Source organism: Schistocerca piceifrons, chromosome 1 (assembly GCF_021461385.2).
Source record: "Schistocerca piceifrons isolate TAMUIC-IGC-003096 chromosome 1, iqSchPice1.1, whole genome shotgun sequence".
NCBI classification, from domain to species: Eukaryota; Metazoa; Arthropoda; class Insecta; order Orthoptera; family Acrididae; genus Schistocerca; species Schistocerca piceifrons.
In genome coordinates this window covers 930658303-930676739 of record NC_060138.1, presented here as the reverse complement: position 1 = coordinate 930676739, position 18437 = coordinate 930658303, and the positions used below count along the sequence as shown (strand labels likewise).

General features: G+C 38.5%; 1 protein-coding gene across 3 annotated transcripts in view; it reads left to right on the top strand.

The window, feature by feature from the left end:
• Positions 1-18437, top strand: part of LOC124795841 (ester hydrolase C11orf54 homolog) — a 125408-nt gene that overhangs the window by 62834 nt on the left and 44137 nt on the right. For all 3 annotated transcript variants that reach the window (XM_047260738.1, XM_047260963.1, XM_047260275.1), the window contains exon 3: positions 5308-5406. In XM_047260738.1, the coding sequence (XP_047116694.1) occupies positions 5308-5406 (99 nt within the window). The remainder of the gene's footprint in view (positions 1-5307; positions 5407-18437) is intronic.

Below are 18437 nucleotides of genomic sequence, written 5' to 3'. Positions count from 1 at the left end.
CACGGGATACATGCGGACGTGCATTGTCCTGTTGGAACAGCAAGTTCCCTTGCCGGTCTAGGAATGGTAGAACGATGGGTTCGATGATGGTTTGGATGTACCGTGCACTATTCAGTGTCCCCTCGACGATCACCAGTGGTGTACGGCCAGTGTAGGAGATCGCTCCCCACACCATGATGCCGGGTGTTGGCCCTGTGTGCCTCGGTTTTATGCAGTCCTGATTGTGGCGCTCACCTGCACGGCGCCAAACATGCATACGACCATCATTGGCACCAAGGCAGAAGCGACTCTCATCGCTGAAGACGACACGTCTCCATTCGTCCCTCCATTCACGCCTGTCGCGACACCACTGGAGGCGGGCTGCACGATGTTGGGGCGTGAGCGGAAGACGGCCTAACGGTGTGCGGGACCGTAGCCCAGCTTCATGGAGACGGTTGCGAATGGTCCTCACCGATACCCCAGGAGCAACAGTGTCCCTAATTTGCTGGGAAGTGGCGGTGCGGTCCCCTACGGCACTGCGTAGAATCCTACGGTCTTGGCGTGCATCCGTGCGTCGCTGCGGTCCGGTCCCAGGTCGACGGGCACGTGCACCTTCCGCCGACCACTGGCGACAACATCGATGTACTGTGGAGACCTCATGCCCCACGTGTTGAGCAATTCGGCGGTACGTCCACCCGGCCTCCCGCATGCCCACTATACGCCCTCGCTCAAAGTCCGTCAACTGCACATACGGTTCACGTCCACGCTGTCGCGGCATGCTACCAGTGTTAAAGACTGCGATGGAGCTCCATATGCCATGGCAAACTGACGGCGGCGGTGCACAAATGCTGCGCCGCTAGCGCCATTCGACGACCAATACCGCGGTTCCTGGTGTGTCCGCTGTGCCGTGCGTGTGATCATTGCTTGTACAGCCCTCTCGCAGTGTCCGGAGCAAGTATGGTGGGTCTGACACACCGGTGTCAATGTGTTCTTTTTTCCATTTCCAGGAGTGTAAATGTTTTTGAGGCCTAGTATATAGTTTTCCAGTTTGTTTTCATCGGTGTGATTACTTGAGAATGTAGAAACATCCATGTTTATCACTTTTTGTTGCCCCAGTAAATCAACATAATGTTGTCACCATACATTAAACTTAGGACAGCCATACTTGGAGCAATAATCTTCAGAATTTGATACCAATAGAAGCCAGCTGGCTGAGGAGACTTGGTCTTAGATTAGCAGTATTATGCAAAGGAGAGTTGCCCCGCACTATGTACGACTCAGCATCTTCACTATATGGTGAGTGGCAACTTTCCTTTTCATAAAATTGTTACATTCCATCCTGGAAGGTTGTATACATGGAAGAACCCTGGAGATACTAGAAGGTTTTGGATATATTATATAATAGTAAGACAGAGATTTAGGAACCCGATCTTAAATTGTAAGACATTTCCAGGGACAGATGTGGACTCTGACCACAATCTATTGGTTATGAACTGTAGATTAAAACTGAAGAAGCTGCAAAAAGGTGGGAATTTGAGGAGATGGAACCTGGATAAACCGACTAAACCAGAGGTTGTACAGAGTTTCAGGGAGAGCATAAGGGAACAATTGACAGGAATGGGGGAAAGAAATACAGTAGAAGAAGAATGAGTAGCTTTGAGGGATGAAATAGTGAAGGCAGCAGAGGATCAAGTAGGTAAAAAGACAAGGGTTAGTAGACATCCTTGGGGTAACAGAAGAGATACTGAATTTAATTGCTGAAAGGAGAAAATACAGAAATGCAGTAAGTGAAGCAGGCAAAAAGGAATACAAACGTCTCAAAAATGACATCGACAGGAAGTGCAAAATGGCTAAGCAGGGACGGCTAGAGGACAAATGTAAGGATGTAGAGGCTTACCTCACGAGGGGTAAGATAGATACTGCCTACAGGAAAATTAGAGAGACCTTTGGAGAAAAGAGAACCACTTGCATGAATATCAAGAGCTTTGATGGAAACCCAGTTCTAAGCAAAGAACGAAAACCAGAAAGGTGGAAGGAATATATAGAGGGTCTATACAAGGGCAATGTACTTGAGGACAATATTAAAGAAATGGAAGAGGATGTAGATGAAGATGAAATGGGAGATACGATACTGCATGAAGAGTTTGACAGAGCACTTAAAGACCTGAGTCGAAACGAGGCCCCTGGAGTAGACAACATTCCATTAGAACTACTGACAGCCTTGGGAGAGCCAGTCCTGACAAAACTCTACCATCTGATGAGCAAGATGGATGAGACAGGCGAAATACCCACAGACTTCAAGAAGAATATAATAATTCCAATCCCAAAGAAAGCAGGTGTTGACAGATGTGAAAATTACTGAACTATCAGTTTAATAAGTCACAGCTGCAAAATACTAACGAGAATTCTTCACAGACGAATGGAAAAACTGATCGAAGCTGACCTCATGGAAGATCAGTTTGGATTCCGTAGAAATGTTGGAGCACATGAGGCAATACTGACCCTACGACTTATCTTAGAAGAAAGATTAAGGAAAGGCAAACCTACGTTTCTAGCATTTGTAGACTTAGAGAAAGCTTTTGACAATGTTGATTGGAATACTCTCTTTCAAATTCTGAAAGTGGCAGGGGTAAAATACAGGGAACGAAAGGCTATTTACAATTTGTACAGAAAGCAGATGGCAGTTATAAGAGTTGAGGGGTGTGAAAGGGAAGCAGTGGTTGGGAAGAGAGTGAGACAGGGTTGTAGTCTCTCCTCGATGCTATTCAATCTGTATATTGAGCAAGCAGTAAAGGAAACAAAAGAAAAGTTCGGAGTAGGTATTAAAATCCGTGGAGAAGAAATAAAAACTTTGAGGTTCGCCGATGACATTGTAATTCTGTCAGAGACAGCAAAGGACTTGGAAGAGCAGTTGAACGGAATGGACAATGTCTTGAATGGAGGGTATAAGATGAACATCAACAAAAGCAAAACGAGGATAATGGAATGTAGTCAAATTAAGTCGGGTGATGCTGAGGGAATTAGATTAGGAAATGAGACACTTAAAGTAGTAAAGGAGTTTTGCTATATGGGAAACAAAATAACTGATGATGGTCGAAGTAGAGAGGATATAAAATGTAGACTGGCAATGGCAAGGAAAGCGTTTCTGAAGAAGAGAAATTTGTTAACATCGAGTATAGATTTAAGTGCCAGGAAGTCGTTTCTGAAAGTATTTGTATGAAGTGTAGCCATGTATGGGAGTGAAGCATGGACGATAAATAGTTTAGACAAGAAGAGAATAGAAGCTTTCGGAATGTGGTGCTACAGAAGAATGCTGAACATTAGATGGGTAGATCGCATAACTATTGAGGAGATATTGAATAGAATTGGGGAGAAGAGGAGTTTGTGGCACAGCTTGACTAGAAGAAGGGATCGGTTGGTAGGACATGTTCTGAGGCATCAAGGGATCATCAATTTAGTACTGGAGGGCAGCGTGGAGGGTAAAAATCATAGAGTGAGACCAAGAGATGAATACACTAAGCAGATTCAGAAGGATGTAGGTTGCAGTAGGTACTGGGAGATGAAGAAGCTTGCACAGGATAGAGTAGCATGGAGCGCTGCATCAAACCAGTCTCAGGACTGAAGACCAAAACAACAACAACATCCTGGATTTTCCATTGTTTGATTTTTGGTCTGAGATTAGTTTAAATTAGGTTAGATGTGCTTTTTGTTCCAATTTAGCCACAGTGTGGAGATCCTCTGGGATGGGGAACGTGTCAGAAAATAAATATACAACAAATATTTACAGAACAAGAGCAGATGTGCTAATGCACCTTCCACAGATCCCAAGTAAAATGGCCCTTGTTGATGTGGAAAAAACAGTTAACAGGATATAAAACTTGGCAGTAAATATTTAATATTCAGTACACTTAGGTACATATGATAATTTTTAGGCTATTGTATCCATCCATCATCAATAAATAAATAAATAAAATTAAAAAAAATTACAGTGATTGCATTACTGCACAAAATTTGTACAGAAGTCAGATTGTTCTCAGTATTCACATTATGTGATTTTATTGATGACATACACACATCTGTCGGTTCTGCAAAGAAATTCCTCCATGGAGTAGAAGGTAGAAGTTGTTGGCCACCAATAAATCCTTTCGACTCTTCTCAAACTGAACTATATTGCTAGTTAAATTTTTTTTTATGGCTGCTGGCATGTTACTGAAAATATGTATTGCTGACTAGTGGACACCTTTCTGAACCAAAGTAATTGACTTCAAATTTTCAGCAGCTCTGTGGTATGTTCCTTCCAGTTAAATTTATTATCAAGCTGTAATGCGAAGAATTTAACACTATCAACTTCCTCTATCTGCTTGTCATCATATTTTAGGCATATACTGGCGGAAACCTTTTACAAGATGTAAAATGCATATAGTATGTTTTTTCAATGTTTATTGGCACAGAATTGGCTATGGACCATTTATTAATGTCCACGAAAAATTCATTCGCCAATCTTCTAAGGCCATACTTGATTTGCTATTCATTGCAATGTTTGTATCATCTGTAAACGAAAAAAACTTGGCACTGTTAATGTTACAGATGATAGGTCTTTGATATGCACGAGAAAAGGTAAGGGTCTAGGGTGGAACCTTGGTGGATGTAAAATGTTATTGGTTCTCAGGTGGATGATGCCAAATAGCTTAATACAAGTCTCTTTCCTGTTGGCAGCCTTTGTTTTCTGTCAGAGATATAGGGTTTGAACCATTTTGCAGCACTTCCTGTTACACCACACTATTCTAATTTACTTAAAAGGATAGTGTGATTTATACAGTAGAATACCGTTGACAGATCACAAAATATATCAACAGCCTGTAATTTATTTTCTAATGAATTAAGTACATTTTCAGTGCATATGTGGATAGCCTTCTAAATATCAAAACCCTTTAGAAATCCAAATTGTGACAGGGATAATATTTTATTTGTGATGAGGTGGTTAAAAAGGGTGACTCTGTATTACCTTTTCCAAAATTTTTGAGAATGTGGGTGAAAGTGAAACTGGATGGAATTGATGGTATTTCGTACCTCATTTCGTATTCAAAGACTGAACTTCAGCATATTTGAACAATTGAGGAAAAATTCCACTGATAAAAGAATGCTTAAACAAATAAGATAAAATGTCACTAAACTCAGAGGCGTACTGTTTCATCAACGTTGTTAATAGATGATCATACGTTAACAATGTAGCTCAAAAGTTTCAGTACAAAATTATTTTCGTACAATTAATTTTTGCATGCATAATCTCATTATATTTGTAAAGCATCTTTGGATGTAACTTTTCAGTTCTTGGCAGTGGCCTCACAAGCAATTTTGCAGACGTCATTGTTGAAGTCGTGGACTGTCCAGATTTAACGCAGCAACCTTTTACCTTGGCATGCAAGGGTAAGTCTTGGCATAATGTGGCATTATCATTTTATCATTCAGAAAGGAGTGGCACACTAAAGACTTGGTATATTCACTGGAAAGTCTTCAGAAACAGCATTTGTGGTGCAACAAGATTGAGATAGTAATAATCTTAGTTGTGGCCAACGTAATATACAAGTTTGAGTTAACTAACTAGGAAGAGAACGTATCTTGAAATGAATAACTGATACCGGCGCCTGTGAAAGACTCATTAGTCTGCTGCATCCTAAGTATAGGTATTACAGCCTGAAGTCATTTGACAGTTACAATATTTTCATTGTTAGGTTGTAGCCAGTGTTGACAACAGCCATCAAGACATAAAATTATGTTAAATAATTAGTTTATTTGTTTTCCATGGCCAGATACAATATTTATTATAAAATAGTTTCTTAAATTTGAGAAGCTGAGTTGCAGTGGAGTAAAGGAAACATGGCAAGTATAAAAAATGAAACAAATAGATGACATGTTTGTCTATGACAAATTATGTTTGAGTAACAATGAACATTTTGCAATTATTTAGATTTAATTTATCACACAGTAATTTCTTTCTCAGTAAGACATCCACAAAATGCTACTGTGGCCAAAGTCACTGTATGGAGCCATTTCATTGTAGCTTATCACAAAGTTTACCTCTTAGATTAGGTTTAATTTTTACCTTTCACTATGAAATAAACTTCATGCCATAACTTATTTATTTTAATATTATACATTGATGTAAGTATAAACTTTTTGCTTACAAAAGTGTCTGTGTAGATTTCATTTTACCTTAGGCTGTGCAGAAAGCCAACTGCCACTTAGGAAAAGTCTGGTCCAGAAAATCAGCCATTTACGTAATTTAAAATGTTACTGTCACATCTTAGTTTGATATATCTTAAAGGGCAATACATACTGAAAATACCAAGCTTCAAGGTTTATTTTCATCTTTATTCTAGATCTGTGATAGATTACAAATTGTACAATAATAATGATGGAAAGTATAACTATCCTAAAAAAAAAACAATAAAAATAAAAAAAATTGTTTGAGATACAATCTTCAGCAATTTTGCATGTAATTGGTCTTTGTATGAAAAGTCTGAAACATTTTAGCATTCAGACACATATGTTACAATCAGGGCAATACCAACTTGTTTCTTTTGTGTTTGCTTTGTGAGTCAGTTAAACATATCTTGGAAACCATGTTGGCTGCTGCTTTAACTCAGTTCCAACAGTTTTATAAGGAAATTGCCGTACTACAAGCCTATTGCCAATGTTACACAAGGAAAAACTTATTGAGTCAGTGTTGTACCTTTCCGGAAGAGTCCTTCACCAATTTCTTCAGACTATTGGCCACTTAGATATTTTTCCCTCCAATCCAGTTCTTCCTCTGGAGCATCCAAAATTTCTTACTCACTCAACAAATGTGACACATTTATATCAGAACTGTAGAGAACATCAAAACCTAGTGAGTTCACACACAATTATCGCAACAACCCTAGCACACATTGACTTAGTCTCGACACTGACTCTTAAGTTTGCTATTGATTCTGTTGATGTAATTCTATGAATTGACAATAGAGGGCAGCACCTGCCAAGTGCCAAGGGACAGCTATTGTGACATCCCTACATTGTTCTCATATGAAGCCAGTCCAGTTTTCGAGTCATAGTGGCTTGTGCATAGTGAAACATCATGGGCTGAGATATACTTCAGCATGGTCTTTTGAATAGTGTGTCATGGCTGGGTGTGTTTAGGATTTGTTGCCAAAGTGTTAATGTAAAATGATGGTTCTCTATTGATCTATTGTATTTTTCTGTTTTCAGTTTCCCAAATATGAGTATCTATAGTCAGACCTACCCATGTTTGTAATTCTTCTTCTTACTGTTTCAACTTATTCTAAATGGATAAGTTAGTTTTAAGGCAGGGATTATTGTTATCGTAGAATATACTGTTTTTATGGTAATGAATAAGTTAAAAGTAATTTATCAAAATACTTTAACAGGTATCACAGTTTAGCCATCTGTAACTTTTACTCTAAAGCAAAGTTATGATGCCTTAACATTTGTATGATTTGGTACATTGTTGCTATGTGCAAATATCTCTCTCTCTCCCCCCCCCCCCCCCCTCCTTCCTCTCCCTTCCGTCCCTTCCCCGCCCTCCCTCCCACCCTGCCTCCCTCCCTCACCCCACCCACCTGCCCACTCCTTCCCTAGTCCCCATCCCCTGTGTTTGCCCAGCAGAGTGAGTGTGAGTGGGGGGAGAGAAAAATTGGGACAAATGGGGAAAGGAATGCCGTGCACAGCATGGATGGGGTAGTGGTGTATTTGGGTGTGGAAGTGGAGGTAACCAATGATTGTTAGATAGTGGCAAATTGTGGATGAATTCTGGTAGGTAACAATCAGTAAACTAGAAAACTGATCAGGTAGAGAAGGAGATAGTGTGAGGGAGAAAGAGAGAGAGAGAGAGAGAGAGAGAGAGAGAGAGAGAGAGAGAGAGAGAGACTGGGGGATGTGGGAAGGCACCCACCACTAAAAGTACCACCAGTTTTGAAAGTTCTCACTGACTCATTCCAAAGAAAGCTCTGCAGCCTTGGCATCCACAGGTGTCACATCTACAACAAAAGCAGCAGCAATCTGAATATGCTTGTAACTTTGAATATGCTTGTAACTTTGCCAGAGCCTTACAGACAGGCAACATCCTGCCCTGCTACCCTAGAAGCTGATTTTCAGTGTAATTTCAACCAGTGGTAATTAAAAACAGATTGCAAGTTACAGTAAATGGTTTGTCTGACTACAGAGTTTGAATAACAAGAGTAAAAATAGAGAATATGAAAAAATATTCTTCGACGGAAACATACAAATAAATAATGTTTGAGACAGAATATTTCAATAAGATAAAATTGGGGAGAAAGGATAGATAACATCTGGAATCCATTACACTAAGAGGAGAGAATTTTAAGGACTTTTGTAAATAAGTAAAACATATGCAACATGGAAAATAATAAAATACTCATAGATTCAGGTTCATATTATTTGTATGCCATTGACCACATGCAGCGGAATAGACTGTATATTGATGAAATGATACAATAGCAATCACTTATTAATTAATGTTCACTTTACATGTGCAGATTATTTATCCTACATTAACCAGTTGTACAGAATTGCAGTCATAGTATTAAAACTGAGATTCTACACTTCAAGTGTCCAAAATTCTGCTAAACTGTATAATGGATCACACAACTTACTTTAAAAATTATTAAGAGGTGTATTGAGTGCAGAATGTGATAATTGATTAAAAGATTTTCAGACAGTTCACTTTGTGGGAGTTGCCTGCTTTGTCAGCCTGTGCCTAGTAATATCAATATTCTTTCTGTTTCTGGTGTCATGACATAGTATACTCTCTCCAGTGTTAAACTTATGTTACGTTGTTTTAGCATATATCAGTGATGCATAGATATAAAGATTTATCACTGTCAATATTTTGATCTTAGTGAATAAAGGACAGCTGTGTTCCTTTGGACCAACCTTACTTGTTATTTGTAGCATCTTTTTTCTGACTCAGTAGTACATCATTGCAGCATTGAAGAAGAATGGTCCAAGGACAGGGCCATGAGGCACACCAGACATGACTTTCTTCAACAGAAGACACAAGCTGTCTTCTATTATTATCATAGGTAAAGATGAGACTTAAATGTCTCGAGAAAAATTTAATTATAAGTTCACCTGAGGTACAGGATTTCCCCATTACATCCAATGCTGGTGTGTTATTTCAGTGCCAGAAAGCCCTGGCAATAGTGACAACATAGGGGGAAAATAAGCTTAAGATATGAATTGAAGTTTATGTTGGGGAGGGCATTGGACTTTCATAGTCCTTGCAGTAATGTTAGCCATAGTGCTGTGGTGGTGTAATGATCAGCATACCTGCCTTATAAGCAAGGAGATCCAGGTTCAAGTCCAGGCTGTGGCACAAATTTTAATTCATTTATTCAGCTTCCATCATTATTGTAGATAAAGGTGAGAAATGTCTCAAGGGAAATAAAATTATAAGAAAAGTGTTAATTATTTCTAATTCTATATTATTCTTTCCATAATACTGTAGTTTTGTTAGTAAGATGTGAAAGAAAATACAGTCAAGTATGTTACTCAAACCACATAGCTCAAGAGAAACCGTATTCTTATTTTCAGCTCTGTTTAATGTCTGATTAACAATTTTAAGCACTGCAGAAGTGGTATTTCTTCCACATTCTTCCATGCTGTCTTACTAAAAAGAAGATCAGGTTTTTCAGAGTGGTTACTAAGCTGTATGTGAAAAATTACTTCATATATTTTGGAAAAGATTCTAACAGTAGCCACTGGTCTGTAGTTCTCCAGTTCTTTTCCCCCTTTTTGTATGTAGATATATCTTTTGAAATTTTGAGCTGGCCTGGGAAAACTCCAAATTCTAGGCATTTATTCATAATAAAAGCAAGCTGTTTGGAAATATGGTGTATTGTCCTTTTTATTGTATAGTTAGATAGTCAGTAGCAGTCCAGACTTTTCAAGTTTGAAAATTAAGTTGAAGATTAAAGAAAACATTTTGTGGAACATTATCAAACTGGAAACAAATAAAAAATGTCAGAAATGAAAATGTGCATTTGCTTCAGCTTTGAGACAAATGGAAGTGGAATGAAATAATTGCATGTCAAATGCTGTGAATTCCATTGGAAAGTGGTTAAATGGTTTGTAATTTTTAGCACTGTTATAAGAATAGACTGGAAAATAAAAAGTGACAGCAAGCTACATGTATGTAACCACTTAGGAAGAAACAGAGTAAATAAAGGGGGGAGATTTGTGATTCATTAAATTACAAAGTAGATTTATTGTGGTATATGTTTAGATATACTTATCATCAAAGGGGAGGATATTCATCCGCTATGGAATCACGAAATACACTGTGTAAAGTGTGAACATTTATATTACCAAGCTTTGCACAAGGACACTGTTTCTTTCACTATTATATTAAGTCTGGATCTCCCTATAAAACCATTGTAAACTATGTACAAACAGGACTATAATGTCTAGAATCTGAAGTTTAACAAACACAACAGTGTCTGTTACACAAAGCATTAAGTTCTTCAAAGACACATAATTGGCTGTCATTTTTGTATATGGTTGTTGAGTTTTTATGTTATAATGGTATTTACCCACTTTCAGAGACACTATCTTTCAGCATGGCCCTGTCTCCACTCATCTGACACCCGTAAATCAAATCCAGTATCTTTTTAGAAGTCTTATAGTGGGGTATGCACACATACTTCAGACAAATATTTTCCTAATTTTTGCCATTTTTGTTGTGTTTAATATTTCTAACTGTGCGTATTGCTAAGTTTCTTCTCTAGTTCTTTGGGAACATTACCAATTTCTCCTCTTTATCATTTCCTCTTGCCTTTGAATGAAGGATGAAAATTAAAGTAGTGATGCCTTTTGCCCTTCAGATTCCATGAATGTAATGAAGATGGGGGATAGTTTGTAGCCCAGAAGATCTGTATTGTTTTCTCCTCTCATATTCCATTCAGGAGTTATAGTAATTTTGCGTCTAAAGACTGTCTTTGCTGTAAAAAGTCCAGAATAATCTTTTTATCTCAGTTACTATATTCCAATAATCCCTAATCTGTTTTTCAAATGAAGCTGGGAATTCCATGATATTTGTTCTTTTGCTTACTGACAGTCCCAACATTTCCCAGTTTCTCAACTGGAAATTGGCATGTCTCTTTCATGCATGACAAGACTGTAATTTTACCAGATCCATGCTGTGTGAGAAAAACTGAACGTTTGTATATACATATCTTGAGATATGATGTGCTGATAGGTGGTGGAACTACATACTTGTGTGCTCCACACTCTAAATTTCCTTTGTGTAGTTTTTGTATAAAATGCATTTAGCCTAAAAAACATTGGCCGTATGATCTCAGTTGATGATTTTCATTTATTCAATCAGCAGATTCATTCTAACTCAGTGTGATAAAACATTTCGCAGTTGGCTCCACTGTTGCATAATACATATATGAGGACTATGAAAATACGTCTGCCTTCTTTAACATCCAAAAATCTTCTACTCTTTAACTTCAGAGCATCAAACATGGCGGACTTAGTCCAAAATCAAATAAATGATTATATTTTAAACTTCTTACACAGTTGATGAATGGAAGACAATATTTGTGACAAAAAGTGAACAAAAGTTGGTGATTTTCATGTAATAATTCTACATTTAAGTAATGATCGTTCATTACAGAAAGACAGTTTATAGTTCCTGTGTTTAACAGGCCAGTGGACATGGCTGTGGTAGTTGTACTGAAAATTCTTTTGACAAAATTATTTTTTTAAGTTTGCATTTCTCTGCAAGTACATTTCTGAGTTTTGTATGTTACTTTAGAAGTATACAAATCAAAATATAATTCTGATATCAGTGATATTCTAAATCAATGACATTTTGAAAGACAGTTTAAATATTTCACAGTTTGATAACAATTCAGTACAGCAAGACTGTCGAGATTTAAAGTTTGTTGCATATGACCCATGTAGCCTTGCTGTTACCTGTACAAATGCTGTTACCTGTACAAATATGCCTTCAGTAGCTGATGAAACCTTAGTATTGAAAATAGGCCATTTGTCAGTAACATAACCTGCACCAGATCTGCATTTAAAACACTTTACATGCACATGGATGTTGAATAAACCACTGTTTATGGCCAATTTGAGTCTCATTTACTTAATTTATGCACAGATGAGTATGTACAGGTATAGGTAGCAAAAATAGTATTCCAAAGTTTGCTATTAAAATTATGAGTATTATATGTTGATAACTGAGCATTGAAAATGTTAGTAAGGAATGTGATCCACAATAAAGTAATGCACTCTTCAATATCTGACTGGATTCCTTGTTGAAATATGCGAAACCTGGTCTAAAGCACTACACAGTGCAGTGGTTAATATACTGAGCTCATATTTGGGAGAAACAGCGTTTAAATGTCCATCTTACTATCCACATACAGGTTTTAGCACTCAACTGTTCAGGAGAAATGAATTCTTTTACAAAGCCATATTCAGTTCCTTCCTTGACTAATCTACATCTCCACATACACTGTAATTTGATACACAAAAAATCTACTCACTAAGCGGCAGCAGAAAAAGACGCATATAAAAAGTATTATGTATGCGAGCTTTGTGAGCCACTGGCTCCTTCTTCTGGCAGAAGGTTTGAAGGGGAAGGAAGAGGGATGAATGAAAAGGACTGGGGATATTTAGGAAAATGGGTAGAGTTTGGAAAAGTGACCCAGAACCGTGGGCTAGCGGAAATTTACCAGACAGGATGAGAAGGAAAAACTGATTGCTGGAGACTGCACTGGGCGAAATCTGAAAGCCTGTGAGCTTAAAGGAGGAAGACAGGATAATATGCAATACAGAGATTACTGCTAAAATATCATGTGTGAGTTAAAAGAGCAGAAAACTAAGTACACTGTATGTGATAGAGGTTATAGAGGGACAGTGAAAAATAGACAGGTCAGAAAATAAAAGATGTAAAAAACTAAAATGGAGTGAAGAAAGAAAAAGCTACTGTGGAGAAATGCTGAGACCAAAGAAATTAATGTGGTGAGAACCAAGGATATGTTGTAGCTCCCGTTCCCACCTGCAGAGTTCTGAGAAACTGGTGTCTAAGGCAAGAGTCCAGATTGCACATGTGCTGAAACAGGCACCTAGGTTACAACTGTCATGTTGTAGTGCATACTCTGCAACAGGATATTGTGCGTTGCCTGTATATATCCTCTGCCTACGCCCATTCACTCTATGTGATAACTTGGTGGTAGTCACGTTGATACAAAAGGCTGAACAGTGTTTACGTAATACCTGGTATATGACATGCATTGTTTCACAGGTGGCTCTCTCTTTGATACTGTACATTTTGCCAGTTACACGGCTGTTACAGATGGTGGTTGGAGGGTGCATAGGGTAAGTCTTGCAGCGAGGACAGTCACAGGGATAATAGCCATAGGTAGGGAGATGGGTGCAGAAGAAACACATGGTCTGACTAGGATGTCACAGAGATTGGGAGGGCAACAAATAGCTATTCTAAGTGTAGTGGGCAAAATCTCAGATAGAGTGGACCACATTACAGTGTACGATTTTAGGAAGTTGTGGCCTTGTCGAAGTAGCTGATTTATACATTCAAGGCCAAGATAATATTGGGTGACAAGTGGTGTACTCTTAAGTCATTTTTTTTTTGGAGGGATTGGATGTGATGGCCCGGAAAATCTCCTTTTGAACTAGGTAATGGCATCCACTAAAGGCTGAGGCGAGAATGACGGTGTATTGCTATAAAAAGTCTGCATCTGAACAAATATGTTTTGTCAAATACCAAGGCTGTATGGGAGGGAACATTTTGATATGAAAGGGATGGCAACTGTCAAAATGTAATTACTGTTGTTTGTTAGTATGTTTAATGTGGACAGAAGTGTGTAGCTGACCTTCGGTGAGGATGAGATCAACATCAAGGAACATGGCATGGGATTCGGAATGACAAATATTCCCTCCCATACAGCCTTGGTGTTTGTGGCAAACGTATTTTTTCAGATGCAGACTCTTTACTACAGCAATACACCACCACTCCCACCTCAGTCTTCACTGGACATAATTACCCCACCATCCCAGTTCAAAAGCAGATTTCCTGGGCCATCATATCCAATCCTGGTACGGCTAATCCCTCAAAAAAAAAAAAAACTTAGGAGTACACCACTTGTCACCCTGTAGTATTACGGTCTTGAATGTATTAATCAGCTACTTCAACAAGGACGTTACTTCCTAAAATCATGACCTGAAATGAGGCCCATTCCATCTGAGTTTTCCCACGACACGCAGAATAGCTCTTCATTGCCCTCTCAGTCTCTGCAATATCCTTGTCAGACCCTATGCTCATTCTGCACCTGTCTCCCTATCCTATGAGTCCTACCCCTGCGAGTGTCCCCACTGCAAGACTTGCCCTATGCACCCTCGAACCATCACCTGTACCAGCCCTGTAACTGGTAAAATGTATACCATCAAAGGGAGAGTTACCTGTGAAAGTACACATCATATACCAGCTGTTATGTAAACAGTGTTTAGCCTTTCACATCAGCATGACTACTGGCAAGTTATCAGTTATGATGAATAGGCATAGGCAGAGGGTAACAACACACAATATCCTGTTGCCGAGCATGCAGTGAAACTTGACAGTCATGACCTTGGTGCCTGTTTCACCACACATGTAACATGGATTCTTCCCTCAGACACTAGTTTCTCAGAACTCTGCACGTGGGAACTGGAGCTACGACAAGTCCTTGGTTCTCGCTAGTGACCTTGTCTAAATTTACATTAATTTCTTTGGTCTCAGCATTTCTGAACAGTAACTATACCTTTCTTCATTCTATTTTAGTTTTCTAGCTTTCCACTCTTATTAACTCATGCATGATTTTGTAGCAGTCATCTCTGTCTTGCACCCTGGGGACTTTCATTCCTATTCCATTCACATATGTGGTATGGAAAACATAACTGTCTATAAGTCCTGGTATGCTCATGATTATTAGGCCTCTGTAAGGTATATACACTGAAGGGCCAAAGAAACCGGTGTAGGCGGGCATATTCAAATACGGAATATTCAAATACGGAGATATGTAAACAGGCAGAATACAGCACTGCGGCCGGCAACACCTATATAGCACAAAAACTGTCTTTTGCAGTTGTTATATCAGATACTGCTGCCACAATGGCAGGTTATCAAGATTTAAGTGAGTTTTAATGTGGTGTTAGGCATGAGCAATGGTACACAGGATCTCCGGGGTAGTGATGAAGTGGGGATTTTCCTGTACGACCATTTCACATGTCTACTGTGAATATCAGGAATCTGGTAAAACATCAAATCTCCGATATTGCTGCGGCTGGTTAAAGATCCTGCAAGAATGGGACCAATGATGATTGGAAGAGAATTGTTCAATGTGACAGAAGTTAACCATTCCATAAATTGCTGCAGATTTCAATGCTGGGCCTTCAACAAGTGAACCATTTAACAAAACATCACTGATATGGGATTTTGGAGCTGAATGCTCACTCATATACACTTGATGACTACACGACACAAAGCTTTATGGCTCACCTGAGACTTTCAACACCTACATTGGATCATTGATGACTGGAAACATTTTGCCTGGTCGGACGAGTCTCATTTCAGATTTTACCGAGTGGATGGACTTGTACAGGTATAGAGACAATCTCATGAATCCATGGACCCTGACTGTCAGCGTGGGACTGTTCAAGTTGGGCTCTGTTATGGTGAGGGGTGTGTGCAGTCAGAGTAAATGTGACCCCTGATACGTCTAGATATGACTCTGACAGGTGACACATACGTAAGCATCTTGTTTGATCACCTGCATCCATTCATGTCCATTGTGCATTGGGCAAGGATCGTGCATAGTCAAAAATGTGGTATAGTGTTGAATAGCTTTTGGTGATCCAGGGAAGTGCAATCTAGCTTTTCACCTGCAGCTACCATTTGCAAGGTATCATGTAAGAAAACAGAAGGCTATGTTTCACATGAATGTTTTTTTTCTGGGCATACACTGATTATTACTCTCTTAGGTCTTTGGCACTGTAATAGTGTCATAGTCACTAATCCAAGTCTATTTGAAGACAGTCTTGAAGAGATTGTACTTGTTTTTAGCTAGAAGGTTTTAAATATTTGTTTTATATGAGAGCTGTTGGACTAGTTGTTCTAGGCAGTTATCTGACATTGGGTTCAGTATTACTTCTCAGTACTGATTTTACTGATGGAAAGATGTAAATAGTTTTCCAAGTCAGTATTCAACAAATGAGTCTCCCTGACTATTAGCATTGACCAAATTAAAGTCCTCTCTGTTGCTACCATTGCTGCAGAATGTGAATCTATGAAGAACTGGGGGAGAGCCCTTGCTTACGACTAATAACGATCAAGGGAACCAACCTGAGTAGATTACAATGCCCAATGCAGATGTGAGCATCTTGGAGCTAACAATGTTGATAGATTGTGCTATGAAAAACAAAAATAAATGGGCAGCTCACCAACTTGTAGTCCTGGCAATGTGGTAATTCAACCCCTGTTATCCATTCAACTATGGCACAGGTAACACACAATGTGACTTGGTAAGTGATAATGTTGAATGAAGAACTGAAGGGTCTGCTGGCATGTGATCAACTTGTGAAAGCCTTGCATTGGTCTTAGACTCTGAAATTCAGAAACACTTTGGTCTGGAATGAAACTACTGTGAGCACATTTCTGCCCAAGTTTAGTGTTGTCAGCTGTTTTTCCAAATTCTTTAAGCCCTGGGAGGCTAGTCTGTCACAAGTAGGGTTGTTATAAACCCTACAAACATGTGTGAGTTCTTGTGACATAAACACTGTGTATGAAAGAATGTGATAGTAGACTAAGGGAACTGAATTAAGTGCAAGTGAAATCACATTTGAATTTGTGTGAAGTTAATTTGAACAGTGTTCCATAGAAGTAAAGTGAAATGCAGGGAAACCTTTTGCAGCTAAAAGAAAAGTGGATTTATAAAAGCTGAAAAAAGTGAGCAGCGAAAGTGATGTCAAGTATCTTTTGACTATATCTGCGGTAGTGTTGAAGAAAAACCAGATGTCTTCAAAATATGTTAAAAGAATAAATTCCAAATGCCTCACCACTTGACAGTTTTCTTGGGGTAGCCAACTGCCTTGTCTTTGGTGGTTCTCTTGTGGTAGCTAATTGTTATAAGAGTGTCCCAGGATGAATGATCAGTATTCAGGGGTGTGGCAGGAATTTTTATTTGAAGGAAAAAAAAAAGAAAAAACCCCCGTATGGACTTAGGTCCTATTCCAAATGGTTTTCAAGATAGAACACACTTAATGTACATTTCCTTTTGTTCTGGTGGTGCACATGTAAGTGTCTTACCCTAATTGCTAGATTGGTCTTGGTAGTACAATTAAGTGACCACCAACATTGTCAGACCTTACGCCATTAGGTTTTTGTTTATTGGACTAGATGAAGTCTGAGATGAGGTGTACAAATGAAAGTTGTATATGCAGAATGAACTGCGTTGTCACATCATGGATGCCGCTGTCCTCGTTAGGGAACGTGCAGAAGAACTCAGATAAGCAACACAACATGTTCTCCCAAAAGTGAACAAATGCAATGAAGCTGATGATGGCATATTTGAACTTTTATTGTAACCTGCACAATAGCTCTCGCATGACATGTTCTTTAATGCTTAGAGATGAATTTGATAAAAAATATGTATTTTTCAACTGATTGATTGTAAAATTCATGTTTTAATGTTTACAGACTGTTGTACATGAGCAAACACGATGATGTATTGAATAATGCAGAAAATAAATAATGATGTACATTAAATATGTATTTTTCTCAGAACCCATTTGTAATTGGGCAAATGTCCATATGCAATTTCTTGCGTCAAATGATCGTTCCTACTGTATCTCTCAAGATTGACCGTTCCTCCTGAGACACCGTGTATAGCAGTTGCTGTGGAAGATGCCTACCCAAACAAACATAATAAAGAAACTGTATATAATGTGGTAGTCCTAAAACACATTAGCATATCAAGTGGTTAATATGAAGCAGGTTAAAAAGAGATTTAAAACTGAATTGAAATAAACTCATTAGGGAAGATGTCAGAAATGAAGACGATGAAAATTTATTTAAGAACAGGAAGGTATTCTGTACTAAACTAAGCAAAAAATTCAACATCTTAGAAACTGAAGATTATATATACATAGATAGAATGGCCAATTATTTAACAAATCTTCTTAAGCAAACAGTAAAATATGTTGCAAATCCAGAAAGAACAAAGGAAAAGAAAAATATCAAATGAAACATGACAACTATTCAAGAGAAGGCATATTTGTAAGCAAATGTTAATGGAGCCTTGGTAGAATATGCTGAACTATTCGTAAATGCCTTTGAGGGGGTGCCGAGGAAATACAATGAAAATGTGATATGA